The sequence below is a fragment of the Spea bombifrons genome, chromosome 2 (genome assembly GCF_027358695.1).
Source record: "Spea bombifrons isolate aSpeBom1 chromosome 2, aSpeBom1.2.pri, whole genome shotgun sequence".
Classification (NCBI taxonomy): domain Eukaryota; kingdom Metazoa; phylum Chordata; class Amphibia; order Anura; family Pelobatidae; genus Spea; species Spea bombifrons.
Genome location: NC_071088.1, coordinates 85,985,131 through 86,005,588, shown reverse-complemented (window position 1 = coordinate 86,005,588; position 20,458 = coordinate 85,985,131). Strand labels below are relative to the sequence as shown.

The 20,458-nt window shown below is 38.4% G+C and overlaps 1 protein-coding gene across 1 annotated transcript in view; it reads left to right on the top strand.

The window, feature by feature from the left end:
- The first annotated feature begins 11,766 nt into the window (after positions 1 to 11,766).
- EGFL6 (EGF like domain multiple 6) overlaps positions 11,767 to 20,458 on the top strand; it is a 34,791-nt gene continuing 26,099 nt past the window's right edge. The window contains exons 1-2 of the mRNA XM_053455034.1: positions 11,767 to 12,041; positions 19,857 to 19,972. Coding sequence (XP_053311009.1) covers positions 11,842 to 12,041; positions 19,857 to 19,972 — 316 coding nt within the window. The 5' untranslated portion in view covers positions 11,767 to 11,841. The remainder of the gene's footprint in view (positions 12,042 to 19,856; positions 19,973 to 20,458) is intronic.

Genomic DNA, 20,458 nt, shown 5'->3' with positions numbered 1-20,458 from the left:
TATTTTATTTCTTGTGGGCCTATAAAATATTTTTTTACATTTTTGTGTAGATTTATTTGCAATACTATTGGAGGAGTATAAATACTATACTATAGTAATATTATAATGTTAATATAATTAACTAATTTTAATCTCTCTCACCTCTAAATTTTACCTCTGCACATGTTTCTATATATCCTAATGCAATACCTGGTACCAATGAATGTCAACTGACCTTAAAAGAAGCTAAGTAATATGATGGCTCTATGCAAAACAATAAATAATAATAATAATGATAATAATGATAATAATAATGACTCAGTTTTGTCTTCAGCAGTAATCTATCTTGGTCACCATTTTGTAACCCCATTTTTTTTGTACATGTGTAAATTATATCATGTCTAACATGCTAAATTATTTTATTACATCCCCACTGCTTTCTTCAACCACTGTAGCTACTTCCAAAGCAGAGATTTCCAAATACTTCACTTTTGCAAGTTACCACATGAATGTTGATATTTGTCTTTCATCTCCAAACTACAATGCGCTGTTGACTATTTATAATTGTGGGGATGGTTGCGTCTGTTCAAATACTGTTATGCAGCGGAAAGGTTTGGCTTTAATTAACATCAACACCTGGAAACCTTTTCTAACGGAAGTAAATGTAAAAAAGATGAGTTGTTACATTCCCTGAAATGGGGGCAGAATTACACACAATACAGAAGGACTGGCAATAACCATATTATTTGTGAAAATAATCAGTAAAACGGGGGAGGGATGTAAATTTAGCATATTGCATTAAATTACTCACAACTGATGGTCACTGCAAGTTTACTGCATATATATATAAACTGACTTGTAGACAAAAACAAGCTTTGAAGTGGACATTTTAGGAAATGCCTTACAGGCACAGATGATGTTCACAATCCTTGTCACAGATATCGCTATCCTTTGTCCACTCACAATTCCCGTCTCTTGTTGGACTTTATATATGTGGCCTATGAGAATATCAAAGTTCTGTCAATTAAAGGAACACATTTTTACCCTTAGAGGAAGACAACCAACGTTCATCCTGGGGGATAATGCTCTGCCAAATTGTACTGTAATAAAAGCACGCCTTTGGCTGCCAAGATGCCCAATGCACATTATCCAACCAGTCACACACTATCACTCAGGTGAACTGTGCTTAAACCCCATAGGAGAGCAAAGAGGCCCAGACACTTAAAATCAAAGAGGTCAAGGAAATAGCACGTCCTTCTAGTAAATACACGCCTAGTCTGTTTAATTTCACTTAGATGTGATTATACCACGCATATCTAATCATTAAGGCCAAATCAGATACCAAGGCTGGAGTTGAAGACCCATTTATCAGGTAGGTCACACCAAAAGCAATGGATTTTAATGGAGGACAGAAAAACTATAGTTTGCACAAAACACCCAAGCCCTGATGCAGCATGATCTAGCATCTGAGATCCTTGTAGCTTGTAAAGAAGGTGTTTGCAATAATAATGGTCTAGGACTACTGTACTTGTACTATGTGTGTTTTTCTATTTTATATAGAAACTAGGACAGAGAGACTTTCTTGTTTTAAAGCAAGGAAGGTGTTAAATAGGTTAAATAGGTATTTTGACCCCCCTGGGCTGGGCACAATGTAATTCTGTTACAAAGTTGCTGTCATGTACACTCACAGTGATGAATGAAACAAGAAGGTTCTCCCAGGTCAGGCCAATAAAAAGAATATTTTGCCTAAGGGGACATGTCGGGATTTTAGACATTATAGCTTCTTTTCTTTCAATAAACATTCAGTAGTTTTTTTTTTTAAACTAAAGAACTGTGACCTAACATAATGCTCTGTACAGTAAAACTATCTTACAACTACATGTGCAAATGTTAACATTCATAAATGAGTTTCAAACATAGCACAGCTTCAGTTTCGTGAACATATGGTTGTAAATGTAGTATCTAAACTGTGTTAATATCTGATAAAGTGCCACTACACAAATGAGAGCAGGGACGTAACTAAAAAACACAGGGCCCTGGTGCGAAAAATGCCCTGTCCTTCCCCAAGCAACATGTCCCAAAGTGCCACATCTGCCCTAAACAGGTTGTGAGTGCCACATTTGCCCTCAAGCAGCTTATCAGTGCCATCCTTACCCCCAAACAACCTGTTTGTGCCATCTTTTCCCCCGCTTGTCAGTGCCCCAAACAGCTTATCTGCACCATCTTTGCCCCAATGTCATCTGGTCTATGGCATTATTGCTCTCAAACGTCTTGTCTGTACCTTCTTTGCCCTTCCGCTCCACTTCCAACATAGATTCTGGCGCACATATGTAAACACACTTACACAAATGACACACTTACTCATACTCACACACAAACACCTACACAATCACACATCCATGCTCACACACCAGCCCCACTTACCTCTTACATCTCCAGCAGCTTCCTATCTGGCGCTCGCACACTGTGCGAGCAGTCACGGTTTTACCACGTGGTCACCAATCAACCCAGGTTGGAAGGGCCCTTTCTAAACAATTTTCAACTGGTACTAAGAGACAAGAACAAGTGGTTGCATACTGTAGTTATGCCACTGAATTAGAGCATGCATTGTGTAGTTATTAAAGAAAGAAAATAAAACTTCTGTCTCTACTGAAACCAGGAAGCATTAGTGTATAAGCTTCTTGTGCACGTTCAGTAGCAATCAAACCACCAAACCACTGAAGTAGCTGAAACATCCATTGACAAAAAAGGTCCTGGTTCTAGCCATGCCTTCTCATCACCCCCATCACATTCCCAGTGGCATTTTGGGTGTTAAAATGTAAGCAATGTCCCCCAGTGGGGAGTCATGTTGCCCAACTCTCCTCACCCATCCCGGTATCATGGACCGAATATTGTGGACTAGGGACTTTTTGGAACATCACTGTAAGAGCCCTTTAAGAGGCAAGTTACCCTATTCTCTTTACATATGGCAGCATTTGACATGATGCCACATCAGGAGAATTACTTACATTTTTTACACCCCCACCCATGCCAATGGAATGAGCTCCTATATAGTTTTTTTTATATAATTTACCCCAGCTAATGGGGATGTGGGAGATTAGGGTATATACCCCTCAGGTTTATTTATTTACTCCATAAACCCATTGGAAATGAGGCGATCAAAGAGGGTGGTAATTGTTAGCCCCTCTTTATTAATAGAGCACCTGGGAACTCCTGTTTTGTTTGTTTATTATATTTAATGTAGGAGGTCATACAAGTGAATATGTAATCCAAAGGGTTCAAACTTGCATTCAGTGAATGTGTGAGTTGCCTGCTTTTTGAAACATGCACGCACACTCATACACTTGTACCTTCTATTTACTGCAAGTTCTAATATGAGGTGGCTTTAGTGCATTAGTGAGTTGAAGTTCTCCAGCAAAATGTGTGCAAAAAAACACTTCCAAAAAAGTAGTCAAACCCATTCACCAAGATGTGGCTGTATCTCCACAATCCCTAGCATTTACTTAGGGGGAGGACCCCCTTTATGGCCATTCATGCCATGTCCATATCTGGGAACTCTCTGCATTTCACCCAGGTAAAAAAAATGGGCTGCGTTCAGCGGGACTGCCCACCGACTTCAGCCGGAGTGTCTACCGACATCAGTAGGACCATTCACCCTCATTTCGAAACTGGTAAGGCTCTGGGTAACTATAGCCTGGATGTTTCCAGATGGCCTTATATCTGATGATCAACTTGCTCAAAGCCACATAACCTCAAACTGTGTTACCTGTGGAATCTGATTAATAACTTTGCTCAGATTAGCTTATTGATCACTCTAGAAGACCACAAAGGTTACTTTCAATAACTCCAGTTGTGTTCCCTCACAAGCTTTATGACATCAAGGTGCACCCCCGTTGTAAGGGAGGGGGTTGTCCTTCTTACCCCATTTCAGACTCCTCCAGAGGTGGAGGCAGTAAAAGCTAGGCAAGGAGCTCCCTGCAGAGCCATTTGCGGTGTCTCTCTGAGTTTCACACACATCCTTGCACACAAAGGAGACTCTCAGCAAAGCTGGCATGCCAGACACTCCTTTCCACCCTTGCAAGGAGCCTTGTATGCAACTGTGTGCTGTACTTTGTCAATTATAGAGCCCCAGATGAAGTTGAGAACTATCCTGATGAGAGCTTGACTGAATGAAGCCAAATGGGGAGCACACCTGGGCCACGTATGGCAGCATAGGAGGAGTCTCTTGCACAGAACCAGAACTTTCCCCTGGATGGTAAGGTCTCTCTGTTCTATTAACATTGGAGATCCACTCAATAGTCAGCCTTGCTCCAGTAAGTTAGCCTGGCAAGGCAAGGAATGAAGGGAAGAGTACATCTTGCTATACTAATAAAATATAAACACTACATACACAAGATGTGAGGTGAAAATCCTGTGTATTTTGCAAAGTATATTCACACATTCAAATTATAAACATTTGCAGGAAATGGGTGACATGGAACATTTTATCAAGAATGAGTTTGCCTTGCATTTTCAAATACTGTATTGATGCTGCAGTTATTAATTTCAGACCAAACACGTCCATGGAAAAAGACTTTAAAAGCTTTCCTGTCTAAATCAATGCAGTAAGTGAGCCAAAAGCAATCATTCAAACAGCACAGATTAAATCTGCGAGGGATAGATGAAGGGAATGCGTTTGCTAAACCCACCCAATGTAGAATTCAGGAAGTTACCCCACCTTCCATTAAGCAGAACAATTAACTAAATAAGACCTAGGGCAGGAAAGGTGCAAAAGTTGTATGGCATGTTCTTTGATTTATAATTTATGAATATACAGAACAATCGTTGATTTTAGAAATGAACTACACAATACAATTGAAGTATATTGAACACGGCTTGTGTTTTCAAGTGTAGGTGTTTTGGAAATAGTTGGTTTAAAGGTAAAGAACTGGTTTACTTATTGGTATCTGAGGCAAAGGGTGGCAAATAATTAAGTACTGCCCCTGTGCTGAACTCTTCTCGTCTCTCCACACACATCTTTCCTCAAAAATCCACTTCCAGCAAAGGGGAACACAAGCTGAAAACAGGGCTCCAAGTGAGATAAAAGGAGGGGGAGAGTAAGTAAGGAAAGCTGTAAGAGCTGCAGTGCTGATGAGATAATGAGTTTTTATATATGTAAATATGTAAATGTGTTGGAGTGAGTATGTGTAAGTGTATGGTGTTAGAGTAAGTAGGGCGAGTGTGTGTGTTACTGTATGGCGGTAGAGTGTTTTAGTGCATAGTGTTTTAGTGCGTGTATGTCTTACTATATGGCATTAGACTGCGCATATGTTAGTGTTTGGTGTTAGCATGTGTGGAAGTATGATATTAGCATGTGCGGAAGTATGGTGTTAGCATGTGTGTGCATTAGTAATGTGTGATCATTTAGGCATTTTAGTGGTTAAGAGATGAAATAACAGAAAAAGCGCATTGTATAAAGATAATATGTTATACTATACGAATAGGTCATCAAAATAATGTGCATCACATAAAAATTTTAACTTATATAAACAAAACTTGATGATGGGCCTACAATCTAAAAGGGAGTGAGGGTATATTACAAAAGACATGAACATGATTCTTTACAACTTGTATTACTCCGTCAGAAAACAAGAAGCTCCAATGAGCTGGTACTCTGCTGCCAAACTGCATAATACGGTACTTTGCAGATGGTCAGTCTGGACTGCAAGTAACAATGAGGTCCAGTACCTAGCTATCAAGCAGACATTTTAGACTTTGTTAAATTTAGTTTTATCTAACTCATCACATAGCTCTTCCATGCACACAATGGCCATTAATAGAGAGGTACCAATATACAGGGGTGCACTGGGTGCAGACTAGATGGGCTGAATGGTCCTTATCTACCATCACTTTCTATGTTTCACCCGGTAACCAATGTACCCAGCAGCAGGAGGGCAAGCTGCATTCAAGATAGGGCTTAGCATGCAGTAAGTAGAAGATACATAGATATGCTTGTTTCTATGTATTAGACTATTATTTACTGTGTGTTAATGTCTGATGTTAGAATATGTGGATGGTTTTAGAGTGATTATGTGTATTACAATGTGTGTAAGTAATATATGGTGTTTGAGTGTGTGTGCAGAAGAAATCCTGCACCCATGCATTTCTAAAACTATGCCCACCCATATATATCATTCTGCACTTCCCCAGGTATATAAGAAGGTGGCAGAGGGCCCCACTTCACAAATTTGTGGGGGCCCTCCACTACTGCTTGTCCCAATCCTCTCTGATAAAATTAAGCTGAGCTTTTAATACTAATGCCTACTTGAAAATGTCAGTTGTGTCCAATGGAAACATTTTACTTAAATATATGGCCCGTTTGCTTTCATCTCATGCACAATGCAGGTGTTTAGTTTACGCATTTCTGCTTTTTTCATGGTTCTACTTTGTTTCTATAACACCTTCATCTTTGCAATTGGGACAAGTATTAGTGTGTGTATAGTGCTTATTGGAATTTTGAAGACTCACAAAGACTGCCATGCATCACCTCTTATGAATAACCTAAAAGCATAAAAATGTGTGTTCAAATCATATAACCAAATGAGCTATGTCTTTCCACATGCCCACCTAGTGTTTTGTTAGAACAATTAAAGCTGCAATTTGCATAAACTATAATTGCAGGCACACCACACAAGTGCCCTGTTGGCCACAGGCCAATGGTGCTCCATACCCATAATGCCACTGCATAATGTGCGGCTGCATACAGTATATAGGTCATTTTGAGGTCACTGCCAGGGATGCTTTTTTCATTCAAAGTATTTGGAACATAGTGATGTGGGCCAGACTTGTTATTCCCTAAACCCTAAATTCATGTTGGTGTAGAACTGTTTTCAAGGCAGGAAGACACGTGTGGTAAGCAGGAATGGCTAGTTTGCTAGAAGAAATGATAGCAGATTGCTGATCTTGATAAGTTTACTGATATAATGCTGGTGTGTTAACACGTTTCTTATACTTTTAGGGGAAGTTAATAAAAGTCATTATTTAAAGATTTGTTTTTTGTTTTGTTTTATGTCTATCCATGTTTGCGTGTAGGTGTATGGTGTAATTGGTTAATTCTCAAGCTTGAATACCCACCCCAAAAATGTTGGTCAGTTCACTGTAGTGGGGTAGGATTTAATTCTAGAGGAATGAAAATATTAGTGGTTGCACAGGTGTGACATTACTCATGAAGTCTTACACATCACATGCTCCTGTTGCCCTTATGCTTCACTTTTTGATCAACAGATCAAAAGTTAAGGTATGTAAGACCAAAAGTGTAATGAATCTTCTGTGCAAATGTTAGCTTAATGCACGTCTTACTGATGCAGTCACAAGCCAGCTTCTTAAACCTCATACACTTTGAACTGTCAGTATACATTCTTCTCGACTCTACCCTTCACTGGAAACCAACAATACAATTGACTAGATGGAAACAGATGGCCCGTGAAACTTGACTTTTTTCATCCAACGTTTATTATTCAAGAGATGCTAAACAAATGATGACATGTTGCAATATTTTTTTCTTTATGTATATGTTTAAAATTGAAAGGGTTTTCCAAAAGGAAGCAGGTGGTAATTATTTTGTTATAGAAACCTACATAAAAAATATACAGTAGTTCTTTTGGATTGAAACAGTTAATCATTGTTGGATAACAAACATAATGTAAGCAGTGATCAAAAGAGATGTGGGGAAAGAACTCTTTCATGCAGAGGAAGACAATGTATTTTAGTATTAAAATTAGCTGACATCAATACAATTTTTAAGACACATAAAAAAGACACTAGCAATCATAATTCAACAGTAAGACATTTTGAACAAAACTGTTTATATGAAACAGAACTGTCATTATTTGATCAAAAGGTCAAAATGTTTAATCAAATAAGGACATCGTCTTTTAGGAGGCCTTTTTATGTAATTAAGATGATAAACACCCAGCGTGTGCTCTCTTTGGACACATGACTACAGGGGACAAGCATTCCCTACGAATATATGACTGCGGCCATATTTGACATGTTTAAAGGGACAGTTTAGTTTCCTCCTGACAGCAAGTGATCTGGAAGCACTTGATTGTAGTGCTGTTCAAGATGTATTCATTTTTAACTCTTTCAATGCTGGTGCTCTATAGGCAAAGACTGTCACTTGGACCCCACAAACCTGTGGGTAACAAACACAACCATGGTCAGTGTTGTATTAACCTGTGGGACCACTCTAGGCCCATCCTAGTCGGCCTAATACGTCACCGTCTGTGATCGCATCATAGAAGCTGCATAATACAGCTTTGAGGCAATTGCGGAAGTGCAACTGTTAACGCTGTATCATCGCTCTTAAGGAGTGATGGTGCAGGAGGGGAAGGTCAGGGCTGGTACAAGGAAACCCATGGTTTTTCTCTTAAAACTCTCTATGGCAGCTGGGACGCAATCTGCCGATGGCAACTAGGATGCAATCTGCGGTAAACTGGAAATTGTGCAGTTAGGTCTGCACTTGTAGACGCGCTCTCATCATTCAATAAGTTTTATGTGGAAAAAAAAATAAATTTTGCCTTTCCAAGCAAATTTTTTTAGCAAATATTATTAGCTTATGAATGAAATTTTAGCAGTAAAATGTACTTTGTCTCCAGAATTATCAATAGAACTTTAGAAATCAAGACACAAACTCCAAGAATACTCTTGGTCTAGTGATAAGGGGCTAAATTCAAGGACATGACTAAATATGACTAAATACAAAACAGCCATACACACAGTATGGACATACAATTTGAATGCCTCAGACTAAAAGCAAATGAACAACTGTCCTCAGCCAAAATGAACATAAACAGGAAGTGACCATATCACATAATCACACTACAACATGTGCCATGAAAATGTCCAGACCACTTAATCACCAATTCTATCAAATAGAAAACAATGTTGGAGCACACATTACCAAAGCAATTGCTGATTACAGCCAAACCTGGGATGGGAAACTTGCAGCCACCGTTCCTTAAACTCCTGCAAAACGGTTGACTATGTATGATATTTGTTGAGCTACAATCCATGACGTGACACCAGAGTGGGTATAGAAGCAGGGTGTTGCACAGTTAATTACACATCATTTACCTTTGCACAATAGTCAAAGTTTTCTTTTAAATTATTACAACATTTAAACTTTAATTTGAACAGTGTAATCAGGGCCGCCATCAGAAATCTACAGTGCATCCTTAATGCCTGGGCCCCTACGCCCCCCTCTTCAGCCCTCCCCATGTCCAACCCATTGCTTTGCCCCACTGACGGCCGAACCCATGACGTCGGTGGGAGGTCCAGCTGACGTCGGTGGGCGGTCTTGCTGACGTCAGTGGGCGGTCCCACTGACATTAATGGGAGTTCTCGCTGATGTCCTGATGGCAGCGGGTAGCACCCCCATTTCAAGGGAAAATGGGTGGAAAGCGGGCGTGTCAAGACCCCACTCCCGCGACCCGGAGGATTCGGGTCTTGACCCGGAGAAGCAGTGCTCACCTTGGCAAGAGTTGACGTCGGTGGGCGGTCCTGCTGACGTCAGTGGGCGGTCCCACTGACATTAATGGGAGTTCTCGCTGATGTCCTGATGGCAGCGGGTACCACCCCCATTTCAAGGGAAAATGGGTGGAAAGCGGGCGTGTCAAGACCCCACTCCCGCGACCCGGAGGATTCGGGTCTTGACCCGGAGAAGCAGTGCTCACCTTGGCAAGAGTTCCCAGGTTATGAGTATGAAATATATAAACCCATCTGGGGGACAATTGCTACCGTGCGGATTCAGACTCGCAAACTCTGTAGGCTTACACCTATTCTCACCCATACTGTAAGTGGTAAAACTTCTTTAACTCCTTCCACTGGCAGAAAGAAATAGACCACTGTTCTTGAAATATTTCTGTTTGCACCTCTTTGTCATCTCCTGGTTATGTTGTAGCCTTTGGCTGTAGGGAGACAGGTAGTAGCTTGTACATAAATTCACAGCAGGAATCAAATTCAATGGAGAAAAGCTAGAACCTATTTTAGAGAGGCCACAGCAATGACAAAAAGCTTTCTCAAAAGCTTAGCGCTCTCATCAACAGGAGCATACCTTTTGCACAGGTCATATTGGGAACCCTGGGAAATAGACACAAAGACTTTGTTGAGAGGAAGTTACTCTACTCTACTCTGGCCACGCAGAGAAGACCATAGAGGACACCTAGCACCTAATGTGTTGTGTTACGTATGATTTGTGGCTTGCTTGGAACCTCTCGATTCTTCAGGGAACAAATCACTGTTGGGGACTTTCGCAGTATACTGTTAATCTTGTTTGAAGACTATTTCATGATTTCATGTGTCCACCCTACAATATATTATGTGATAACACATGAGAAATAAATATATATTGGCAATTATTAAAACATCTTTTTGCTGGAAGCTATGAATGAAGTAACGCATGGCTGCAGTCAACGAAAACGTGAATTACAAGCATCCCCATGGAAAGCAGAAACATCAAAGAAATTCATCTCAATTTCCATAGAAGACAAATGTAGAATCCTCTGACAAGTTTCTTCTCACGTTATAAAAATTTATATGGTTTATTTGTGTCTAGGTTATAATTCCATTATAATGCAAAATGTGTTAAAGTCTCAAGAAATATAAAAACTGAAATTGTTTATAAGCATTACACATTTCAACACTAGAAGACCAGGAAATAACTAATTTAATTGCAAATATCTTTGGGATACGAGGAGTGCTTACGGATTGGGCACATGATAAAAAAACATTTACTGGGGCTGATTCACTAACCGGTGAGTTGTTTCATTTACAATACAGAATGGTGGACAACACTACAGAGTCTCTCGGCTTTCTGCGGGACAGTCCCGATTTTGCCACTCAATCCCACTGTCCGGCGAAGCTCTACATCTGTCCCAATTTCCAGCACAGAGGTAGAGCTAGGCGGGATAGCAGGATCCCGGAGGGCACCAGAGAATGTATAGGGTACCTTGCGTGCAAGCACAGTAGGGCTGCCAGGTTAACTGACACTCTACCTCCCAAGCTCTGTAGAATTTGGGAGGTTTGCATCAAGTGAAGCAAATGCATACTGGTGTTGAGATTCCATTTTTTGACTCGTAGTTTTGTTTATCAATCCCATTATAACTTAAATTTGTTTCTCATTTCCAGCAGGAGGATAAAGTTATAATGATCTAGGAGCTATGTAATAAATGCACTCTTTTAAGGGGCAATCCAGCCATCATATGCACTTTAATGCATATGATAGCCCGAGAGGTCGTTTAAGATCCTTTGCAAATGCGTTGGGTGATTCAAACTTCAATCCCTGGACCTCAGAGGAGGAAGAGAGCTACACTAATGGAACTGCAGCTTCTCCATAAGGTAAGTGACTTTTGTTTACGTCTGAAGAATGTGTATTTCAAAATACTTTAATATGTATCCTTCTTTGGTGAGGCTCTCTGGGATAGAATTTGCTCTATAGATCACAATGTCAAGATAAAGTTTCAAGCAAAAACCCACACACACACACACATATATACTGTATATACAGGATAGACAGACAGACAGATAGATGGAAAGATAGATTTATCATCTTATATTTACTCTTACAGGGGTCCACTAAAGCCCACCTACTAACAGTGCTGTGATCAGTGAGAGTAAGGGCAGACTGGCTGGAATTCCAGAAGAGCCAAGTGTTGCCTGCAGCTGCTGGAAGGCAGGAAAGAGGCAGAGCTTACACTCAACAAAAGACAAACCAGAGAGGAAATTCACTCCCCCCTCTCCACTGACACTACATGTACTGCTAAAAGCTGCCACACAGGGGATGGAGTGAATACCTATGCAGAAAACATCAGGATTGTCCTCTTTATGGGCAGAACACTGACATTTTCCTTAAAAAGAAAACTGCAAAAGATACAAGAGAATAAGACTCCACATTTGCACATTTGCTTTGAAACAAGGATGTTCCCAGGGGGTGTGAAGGACTCAGGTATGCTGCAACTGCTCTGGATAGTAACTGTGTGCTGCCTGTACTCCCCTGCATCAGGTACATACCCCAATCTATCAAGGTGAGTACCTTTTTCAAGTCTATATATAAATATATACATCATTGTGAATTGTGTACATTATATTTAGCTGTATAATCTGTTGTGCTTATTTATTTTGCATTTATTATTGTTTTGTACTCTACAGTACAAATAACAAAGCATCCCTTTCACATCTTATTTTATGTTAAATCAGTTCCCTGTTATAAATGTTGATAAACTGTATATATATATATATATATATAACACACACACACATATATATATATTTAAGGATACATTAAAGGAAATCTTCTATAAAGTTATTCTTATTGCAGTAAGGGTATATTTAACAATAATCTGTATAATATTCTGTATAAAAACAACATGCCTTTACTACACCTTTATTGGGGATGAGAGTGCACAATACACCCTTGAGGTTGTGTTATGGACCTGGACATGGAAGTGAGACATATAACCCTGGGGAATGGGTATTTTGCTCACAATGCCAAGTCAATGGCATCTTGTCATTCTGGTGCCTCCTGCTGTAAAGATGAATGAATGAAAGGACAACCAGTTTCATAAGGAAAACGAAATAATGAGAAGCTTAAGATGCTGCTATATATATATTTTGAATTACTGTTTAAAACTCTAATATATTCCACAGACCAAGAATGACATCTTATTTTGTGTAAAACTACATTCTAGGATGTTCTACTTTATATTTATGTTTCCTCTGGATCTGCAAGACTTATGGAACATTCCATTAAAATGATTTTAATAAATAGCCCAGTTTTGCTCAACTCAGTGCAAGGAAAATTTAAAGTCCATGGACTGTAATCTGAGAAACAGGCATGCTTCCCAAAATTTAAATCTCATTTTGTAGTTCATATACCATTAGCAGCACAGAGACAAGAAGTGATTGACTGGACACTTACCATGTTGGATTGTGTTATTCGCAGGATATTGCGGTTTCACCTCATTATTTTTGAAGGAGAAAGCAGGTGCAAATTTATTTTTTTTTACTGTGAAAAGTGAAATAATAACGCCAACCAGATGTTTTCTTCTTGAACAGGGCAAGCCAACAGTGGGATATGTTTGAGGAATTTGGCTGCCCTGGAAAGAAATTGTGTGAATAGATGAGTTTCACCCAGGTCACATCTTTAATATAGTGCTTCAGAGTTACAGAATGCAGTAATCAGTATTTCCACTTAGGAATTCATATTACACAAGAAATGCATTAAAAAAGAATACACAACTAAAATAATATGCCAAAGGCAACTGGTGCTGCCCTTGAACCCTTAATATAATTGTTGTAGGCAGGATCTGGGTAGAATATGAGAGTGTGTGAGTGGGGAGGGAGCCACCACAAATGTGTGCCTAAACAACATAAAATGATGTTAATCTCTAACCAAAAGAATGTATATTTATATTCCTTTGCTAGGTTCTGAGGTTATCATTATCATTATACACAAAAACTGAAACATGCATTGAATACCATCATAATCTACTTGGCAGAACACTCATTAGCATCAGTCAAGGAGGCATGAAATTCCTTTCTTCAAGTTCTTGACCTTGAAGATGACGAACATGCAATACAAGTGTATGGCAAAACCTACATAACTATAAACCAATAAAGGGGTGAATCAAATATAGAGATGTCTTGGAGACTGGTTTGTGGGTTGTCACCTTAGAGAAGGCCATGTTGGCCTGTGATATATTTCATCCTACACTTGTTCACCTGAGTAAACAAGTTATGTTAACCACTTTCCATATATCTACTTCCACAACACTCTTTAAAAATGTATCCATAGGAACTTTTGGGGTTATGTATTTACAGGCAGGTTGTTTCCAGGTACAGACTGGTCTACCAGGATACTAGAAATTTTCTCAGGCTTGGGAAGCATTGAATTTAAAGTTTGTGTCTTCCTGGACTACTTGCATGTTTTGTCTTCCAGTCAGTTTGTAGGGCAGCGTTTATAAGATAAAGTTAATATGAATTGAGTGTTTATATTTCGATAAATGTTACTCTCACAATTAATAGGACCACTGAACGATTTGAAAAGGATACAGGATAAAATGATACTCCTGCCTGCAGTGGTGGTAACGGTTTGTCACACTGGTGCAGCCTCTGCAAGCAGTTCCAGCTATCAGAAGTCAGCTTGTTACTTAATTAAGAATTCAGTTCTTAAGAATTAGGAATGCATCGATTCAATAGAAAATAAACACAAATATATAGTTTACATGAAAACTATGTTCTGAAGTGTTCTTTTACATCTGTTCCGATACTCCTGTGTCCTTCTGCTTTTTGAAACGTGTCCACTCCAGCTACCCTGAGTATGTATTTTTGGTTGTCCACATTCTAACTTTTTCTATATTCATATCCGTGCGTAGGTTTGTGGACTTATCTTTAATTCTTGAAGTTGATTGAATGCTGATCTTTCTAAAGATCTTCACCAACTTGTCTAATATCCTTTTACCATAAATAGGAACCATGACTTTTAAATGCACCCCATCTGACTATAGTATATTGTGAGTTCCTTGTGTTTTGGCCATAATCCCAGCAGTGTTTCCAAGAGCAGCACATGATGGATTACAGCGCATAAAGACACACCAGATAATTACAGAACTTAAATAAACAGGCTTTAATTTTCAAGACTTCTTAGCAGAGCACAAAAACTAAACAATTAGCAAGGATTTCTGAAAACCCACATGCTAAATGACAGTAAATAATAAGACAATTTCAAAGGACTACAGTGAACGATACAGAGATGAACTACATTCCAATACAGATAATTCTAAGGTAGTGTGGATATCTGGTGCCACTTGTATTACCTCATGTTTGTCTCTTGTTATTAGATAATTAAGTTGAAGAAAGACACACCTCCACCCTAATCAGCCACTTCAAATAAAAGTGTTTGAAGTAGAATTACAATATATTTCTAGTTTTCCTGCAAAAGGCAAACATTCCAACAGAAGTCAAAGTCTTAAACCATAAAACAAAAACATAATCCCTCTATTTAATAGTAATAGTACCTTTTCTTGAAACAGATAGTTTTTTTTAATGTAAGTACCGCTTTTTAACAATGCCTATTTTAAAATTAAATTAAAATTATTGAATATGACATCATTTTTCTTTCCGTAAAAACAAAATGTCATCTCAAGGGTTAAATATATATATATATATATATATATATATAATCGCTGACAATAATATTGGTCATGTTTCCTTAGTACATGAAGCAAGGTTACAAATTAATCTAGTTGCCTATGTGTGAGTTTCTTTCCGAAGAATGTAAATGAGAAACAATACGTACATTTTATCTATGATAAAATATGACTGGCTTTTGCAGCTGCTACCTGAGGTTGGGCAGTGTTGCAAAGCATATCTTCTGTAAATATAATATAGTAATAAATTAGAATTTTCAAATTTAGTTGTAGATCATCATGCTTAATAAAGACAATTGCTGTTGTTGCCTTGAATTGGTTATCACAAATGTCACTCTTTCCTGTTACAACCTCTTGGAACTGTGACTTGGAACTTTATGACATTGTGCATGCACAATTGCAATATTTGGAAAATCGGGATCAGGACACCTCAAGATTGTAAGCTTGCGAGCAGGGCTTTCTCCACCTAATGTATCGGTTTATATTAGTCTGTCAATTCTTGTCTTGTCATACCCCTTGGATTTACGTATTGTATTAAGCGCTGCGTAAACTGTCGGCGCTATATAAATAAAAGATAATAATAATGTGTTATACTACATTGACTAATGTGAGGTCTGCCTTAACAAAAACATGTTTTAATCATGATATGTTTAATCATGGGATTGTGTGGGCATTTTGCCACATGTAGTGACTATACCTTTGTTTCAGTTGGCAGGTATATATAGGATTATTGAAAAGAAATCTAGATGAAAAAGAAACAACAAATAGAAAATAATAAAGAAATAGTATCTACCAGCTTTGTTTAGATAGTCAGGGGTTACACACTAAGGCAGGATAATAAATAAATCCTGCATATCAAAGCAGTAATGTATCAAGATAATATCCAGGCTTGAATGAAAAGTTGTATAGGAAAATACATAGATTCAATGTAGGATATAAGTCAGCACTATGCAAAATTATTAAAGTCTTAGTAAAACACACTCACAGACAGTCACAAAGAGTTCAAAACCTAGGAAGAGTAATGTAAAGACCACACAGAGATACTGCTGTAAACATTGCATGGTTCCAAGAATGTAATTACTTTCACAATTGTACAGTCCAGCGGATTGCGAACCATTTATTTAGAATGAACTATATGCAATATATTGTACCATGGACATTTGGGAAAGTAATCGGTTTTGCATAGTTAATAACACAGGAGAAATCGTTATATAAGGAAGTGCATTCTTTAAGGAGAATTGAGCTAGCTATAGAGATGGAGATTTTTAGTCCTTGTTTATACCTTTAACTGGTGAGTAGGCTGTGAGATAAACCACAATTTAATTTAAAATAAATGTAAATGGAACAGAAATACGGATGGTGGGAGCCATGCTTTGGTTGAGAAACTATCCAAAGTCCTTGGGCAGTCAGAGTACTTATTCTGGGGATATTTAAATTAACAGTTATTTTGCCAACAAACAAGTCAACTGATTGAGATCTGGTAACAGTTGGCCTGGAACATGAGTAGGCCTGAGGGCTAACTCTGAGAACCTATTCAATAAAGCAAGGATATTTAGCCATGTACTGTATTAAGCTGGCTGAAAGCACATTATAGCAACTATACATTCACAAGACCGGGTAGCTAATGATAACCAAGACTAATTCACTGCTATTTCTAAGTTTTACAGTCTGTCTAATGGCTACAACCCATTAAACGAATCATACGCAGTGCCATATGGTATGGCTAGTATTATCATAGATACACGATACATCCAACCAGTGGCTGTACTGTAAGAGTTTCTATTGTTATAGTATTTCATTCTCATAGTAACAGATTATCTCTTCCTTTAATGAGTACCATCGAAATGGGATATTATTTTATGGACAAATACTAACAACAAAAACAACTTCTTTAACATACTATTAAAAAAAACCAAAGTCACCTGGGTGAGAGGGTGTTAGGAGATAAATTAGAACTAATAGAATATGAAAACCATCTACAAACGTTCTAATGTTAAATCCTTTGTTCCAATAGAGTTGGGCCCCCTCTGTAGTCAACATACTTAATACAATAAGCATCTATTAGATTGGATTGATTTATGCCTTCTCCCACACATGATCTTGTAGACCATCTCATCTATCTAGGTTTCCTGCTCCAAGAAACATGGTTGGCTCTGGGTGATTTTACATTGTTTATCATCTGTGTCACAACATAACCCTAACCCAACAAATATGTATTTACACCTTTTATATTAACTAACAAAGAAAAATTCTGTTGGATGTAGAAATGCTCCAAAATTTGATCTGTCCCTCCCAAACGCACATGACCTACAAAGTACTGAAATAAAACAGCACTCGACTCCCTTTTTGCCTATAGAATCCATAGACCTTATTCGATGTGGTATTAAGAGCTGTAGCATGTATAGTGTTAATGGTTGACATAGAGTTTAATTTGTATGCTTATGTCTACCTATTGGAGAAATGAAAGTCTGCTTTTATCCATCATTTATTCTACTTTGACTGTTTTCAGATGCCGGGGCCCCCTCTTATAAAAAGAAAAATAAACCTTGCCCGTAAGAATCTGTACATTAATGTCTGTCAAATATCAAATAGCAATAGTAAAAATGTGCAAGTATTTACATCTCAAATTGTTCCATTTTTGGCCCAGCCTTTGAAAAGAGCTAAAGTAGCAGAAGGGTCCTCGTACATCAACACCACATTGAAACTTGTGGAAATACAGATGTCCAATGAAAATACAATCATCAGGAAGCTTATTTGTTCAACCAGTGGGCAGCTTATTTAAAGGCGTTCGGGAAAAAAATTAATATAGGGGAGCAATTAAAAAATAATGTAACAAAATCTCACAAAACTTCACCCATTTCCTGTGCAATCAGCCTCGGTGAACCAATGTCAAGCTGGTTTCCTGTGCGAAGATCTTTTACCTCTGTGATCTGTGCTATTACTTCAATACTATATCCTGCGTGCGAGTCTTCTGTATGTAACTCGAGGGTTTCCAAATGCTGTGGTTAATTTACTTTTTACCGATGGTTTCCCTCATGACTTCCTTTTCCCAGGATTGAATATCATGTATTTTGCAGCGATTTACTTGAGTTGAGGGAATTTGTGCTTTACTGCTTACATACCAGGCAATATTTACTAAGGAGTGAATTGCTGACTTTAGTTAAATATCCTATGATGTACTTTATAACATATAAAATTGCTATAGCAGCATATTTTATATATATTGAGGTATGACTGTCAGAGAGAAAAAAAATTAGGCTTTATAATCTGCAAATAGCCATTTATTTATAAAGTAATTCGGAGGAAGGGCAGATTATGTTTGTTTTTGTAAACTAAGTTATAATTCTATTTACTGATTGTGTGTGTTAAAGGGACATCCCCCTGAACAATATATAAAATATATATACTTTCATATGCATATTCCGACAGTTTGTGCCATGTTATTGAAGTCAATAGGAGCGCTTTCTGTGCATTCACAAAGGGAGCCTCTTTGGAACCACACGTAGAGCCAGTACTGGAGCTGACTGGCAGTAAGTATATTACATGTCAGGAGATGTGTTTGGCCAAAATCAGCCCTGTGCGGGTAATCGATGGCGGGTGGGTAAGGGGCAAATGGATTCTGCAGAACCCGCCCCATGATTTTCCAAGGAGGGGCACCATGGAACATTAAAAGGACCACTCAGCTATCATATGCATGATACTGCATATGATGGCTGGAGTGTCCCTTTAACTTTGTCATATTGAGATCTGGGTCAAAAAATGAGGATATACATAATTTCTACCAATGCAGAATGGGCGTTGTTAATTTTACACATGTATTTAATAGAATAACAGAATAGTTGTGTTGTGGAATGAATACCCATATTTTATTTAGACGCAAACCTTAGCTAAGAGTATACAAATCTTACTATGATCAGCTCCAGCTTGGAACGGTCATCAAGAGGCAATAAACAGCTGCATATGTGAATTGGCTATGAGCGGCAACACCTGGGTGGGAAGCAGGAACCTCTGACATCACATATCATCCCAGCACTGTTATGGGGTCATGGCTGTTTTCAGTCATATGGCGTTAACTGTGCGCCAAATTTTCCATTCTGAACACCGGTATAAAAAGTTGCTTGTAAACAATATGCTGATTTGTTTATGGAAAAGTGGAAACACTTCATTATGGTTATATAAAAAGTTATGGAAGCCATCATATAAAAACCCTGCTTGATAAGGATATGGACAGCACTATGTGTTACTATATACTTGGTGAAAAGATTTTGGATTGGCCTTTCTGCAAGACTCCTGCTAAATCTACTTACGCACAAACACAAGAATACATTAAACTTGCCCACTCCTGTTTTGTTAGAAAGCTATAATGTGACACACATTTATAACTGTTGCCTAGGACACTCATTTTGATGGAGAATCTATGGATCCATGAAGGTTGTCTGAAGCTCAGTGCATGCCTAGAATAAATATGAATTTTCCCAATTCGTGGAAAGTGTACTGAAAATGTACATATGTAGGCTTGAGTTAAAAGCTGATCTCCAGTTCCACACACAAATCAGCTATTCGTTGTCATTCCATCTACAGTTCAATAAACTGGTTCCTTCGGTTTTTTGTTTTTTTTTGAAATTCTGATTCCACCTTGTGAAAGGGGACATCCTCTGTATATAATGGCAACATTATGTCTTTTAATTACAGGTCCAGAAGTCACAGGCAGCTCATTTCATCTTCCAACCAGCCTGGACTATGTCGATTCGGCTCCAGAACTGAGTGCTGCTATGGGTGGAAGAGAAACAGTTTAGGACAATGTGAAGGTAAGCTGAATTTAGAAATGCAATGGGGGGGGGGGTTTAAAGGATATCATTATGTCGCAAAAACAAACATAAAGACTAACTGTTTCTCCTATGTTTCACGTGAGTGCTCACCTACCATTGATCCTCTGCTATATAAGACGTTAGTTCTTGAGGCCTGTTTGGGATCAGAACACCTAATTTTGTCACACATGATGTAGCATGCAGCTCAATCAAGTAAATAATCATACCCTATGAATCCATATGATCAGTTAGCTGCAAATGGCATCAAACATCCTAATGCAACCCACATATTGTCCCGATAGATGTGTCTGTGGCTCCTCATAAAACACAGTTAAACTGATGAGCTGAAATTACTATTTCAAACTTATCATTGATTGTGTCCCCAAGGATCAATATTGGTTTTATTTATATCAGCACTAGAATAGAGCTCCGTAATCCCAATGTATAGGAATTTAAGTGGTCCTGAAGAAAGGACACAGTATATTA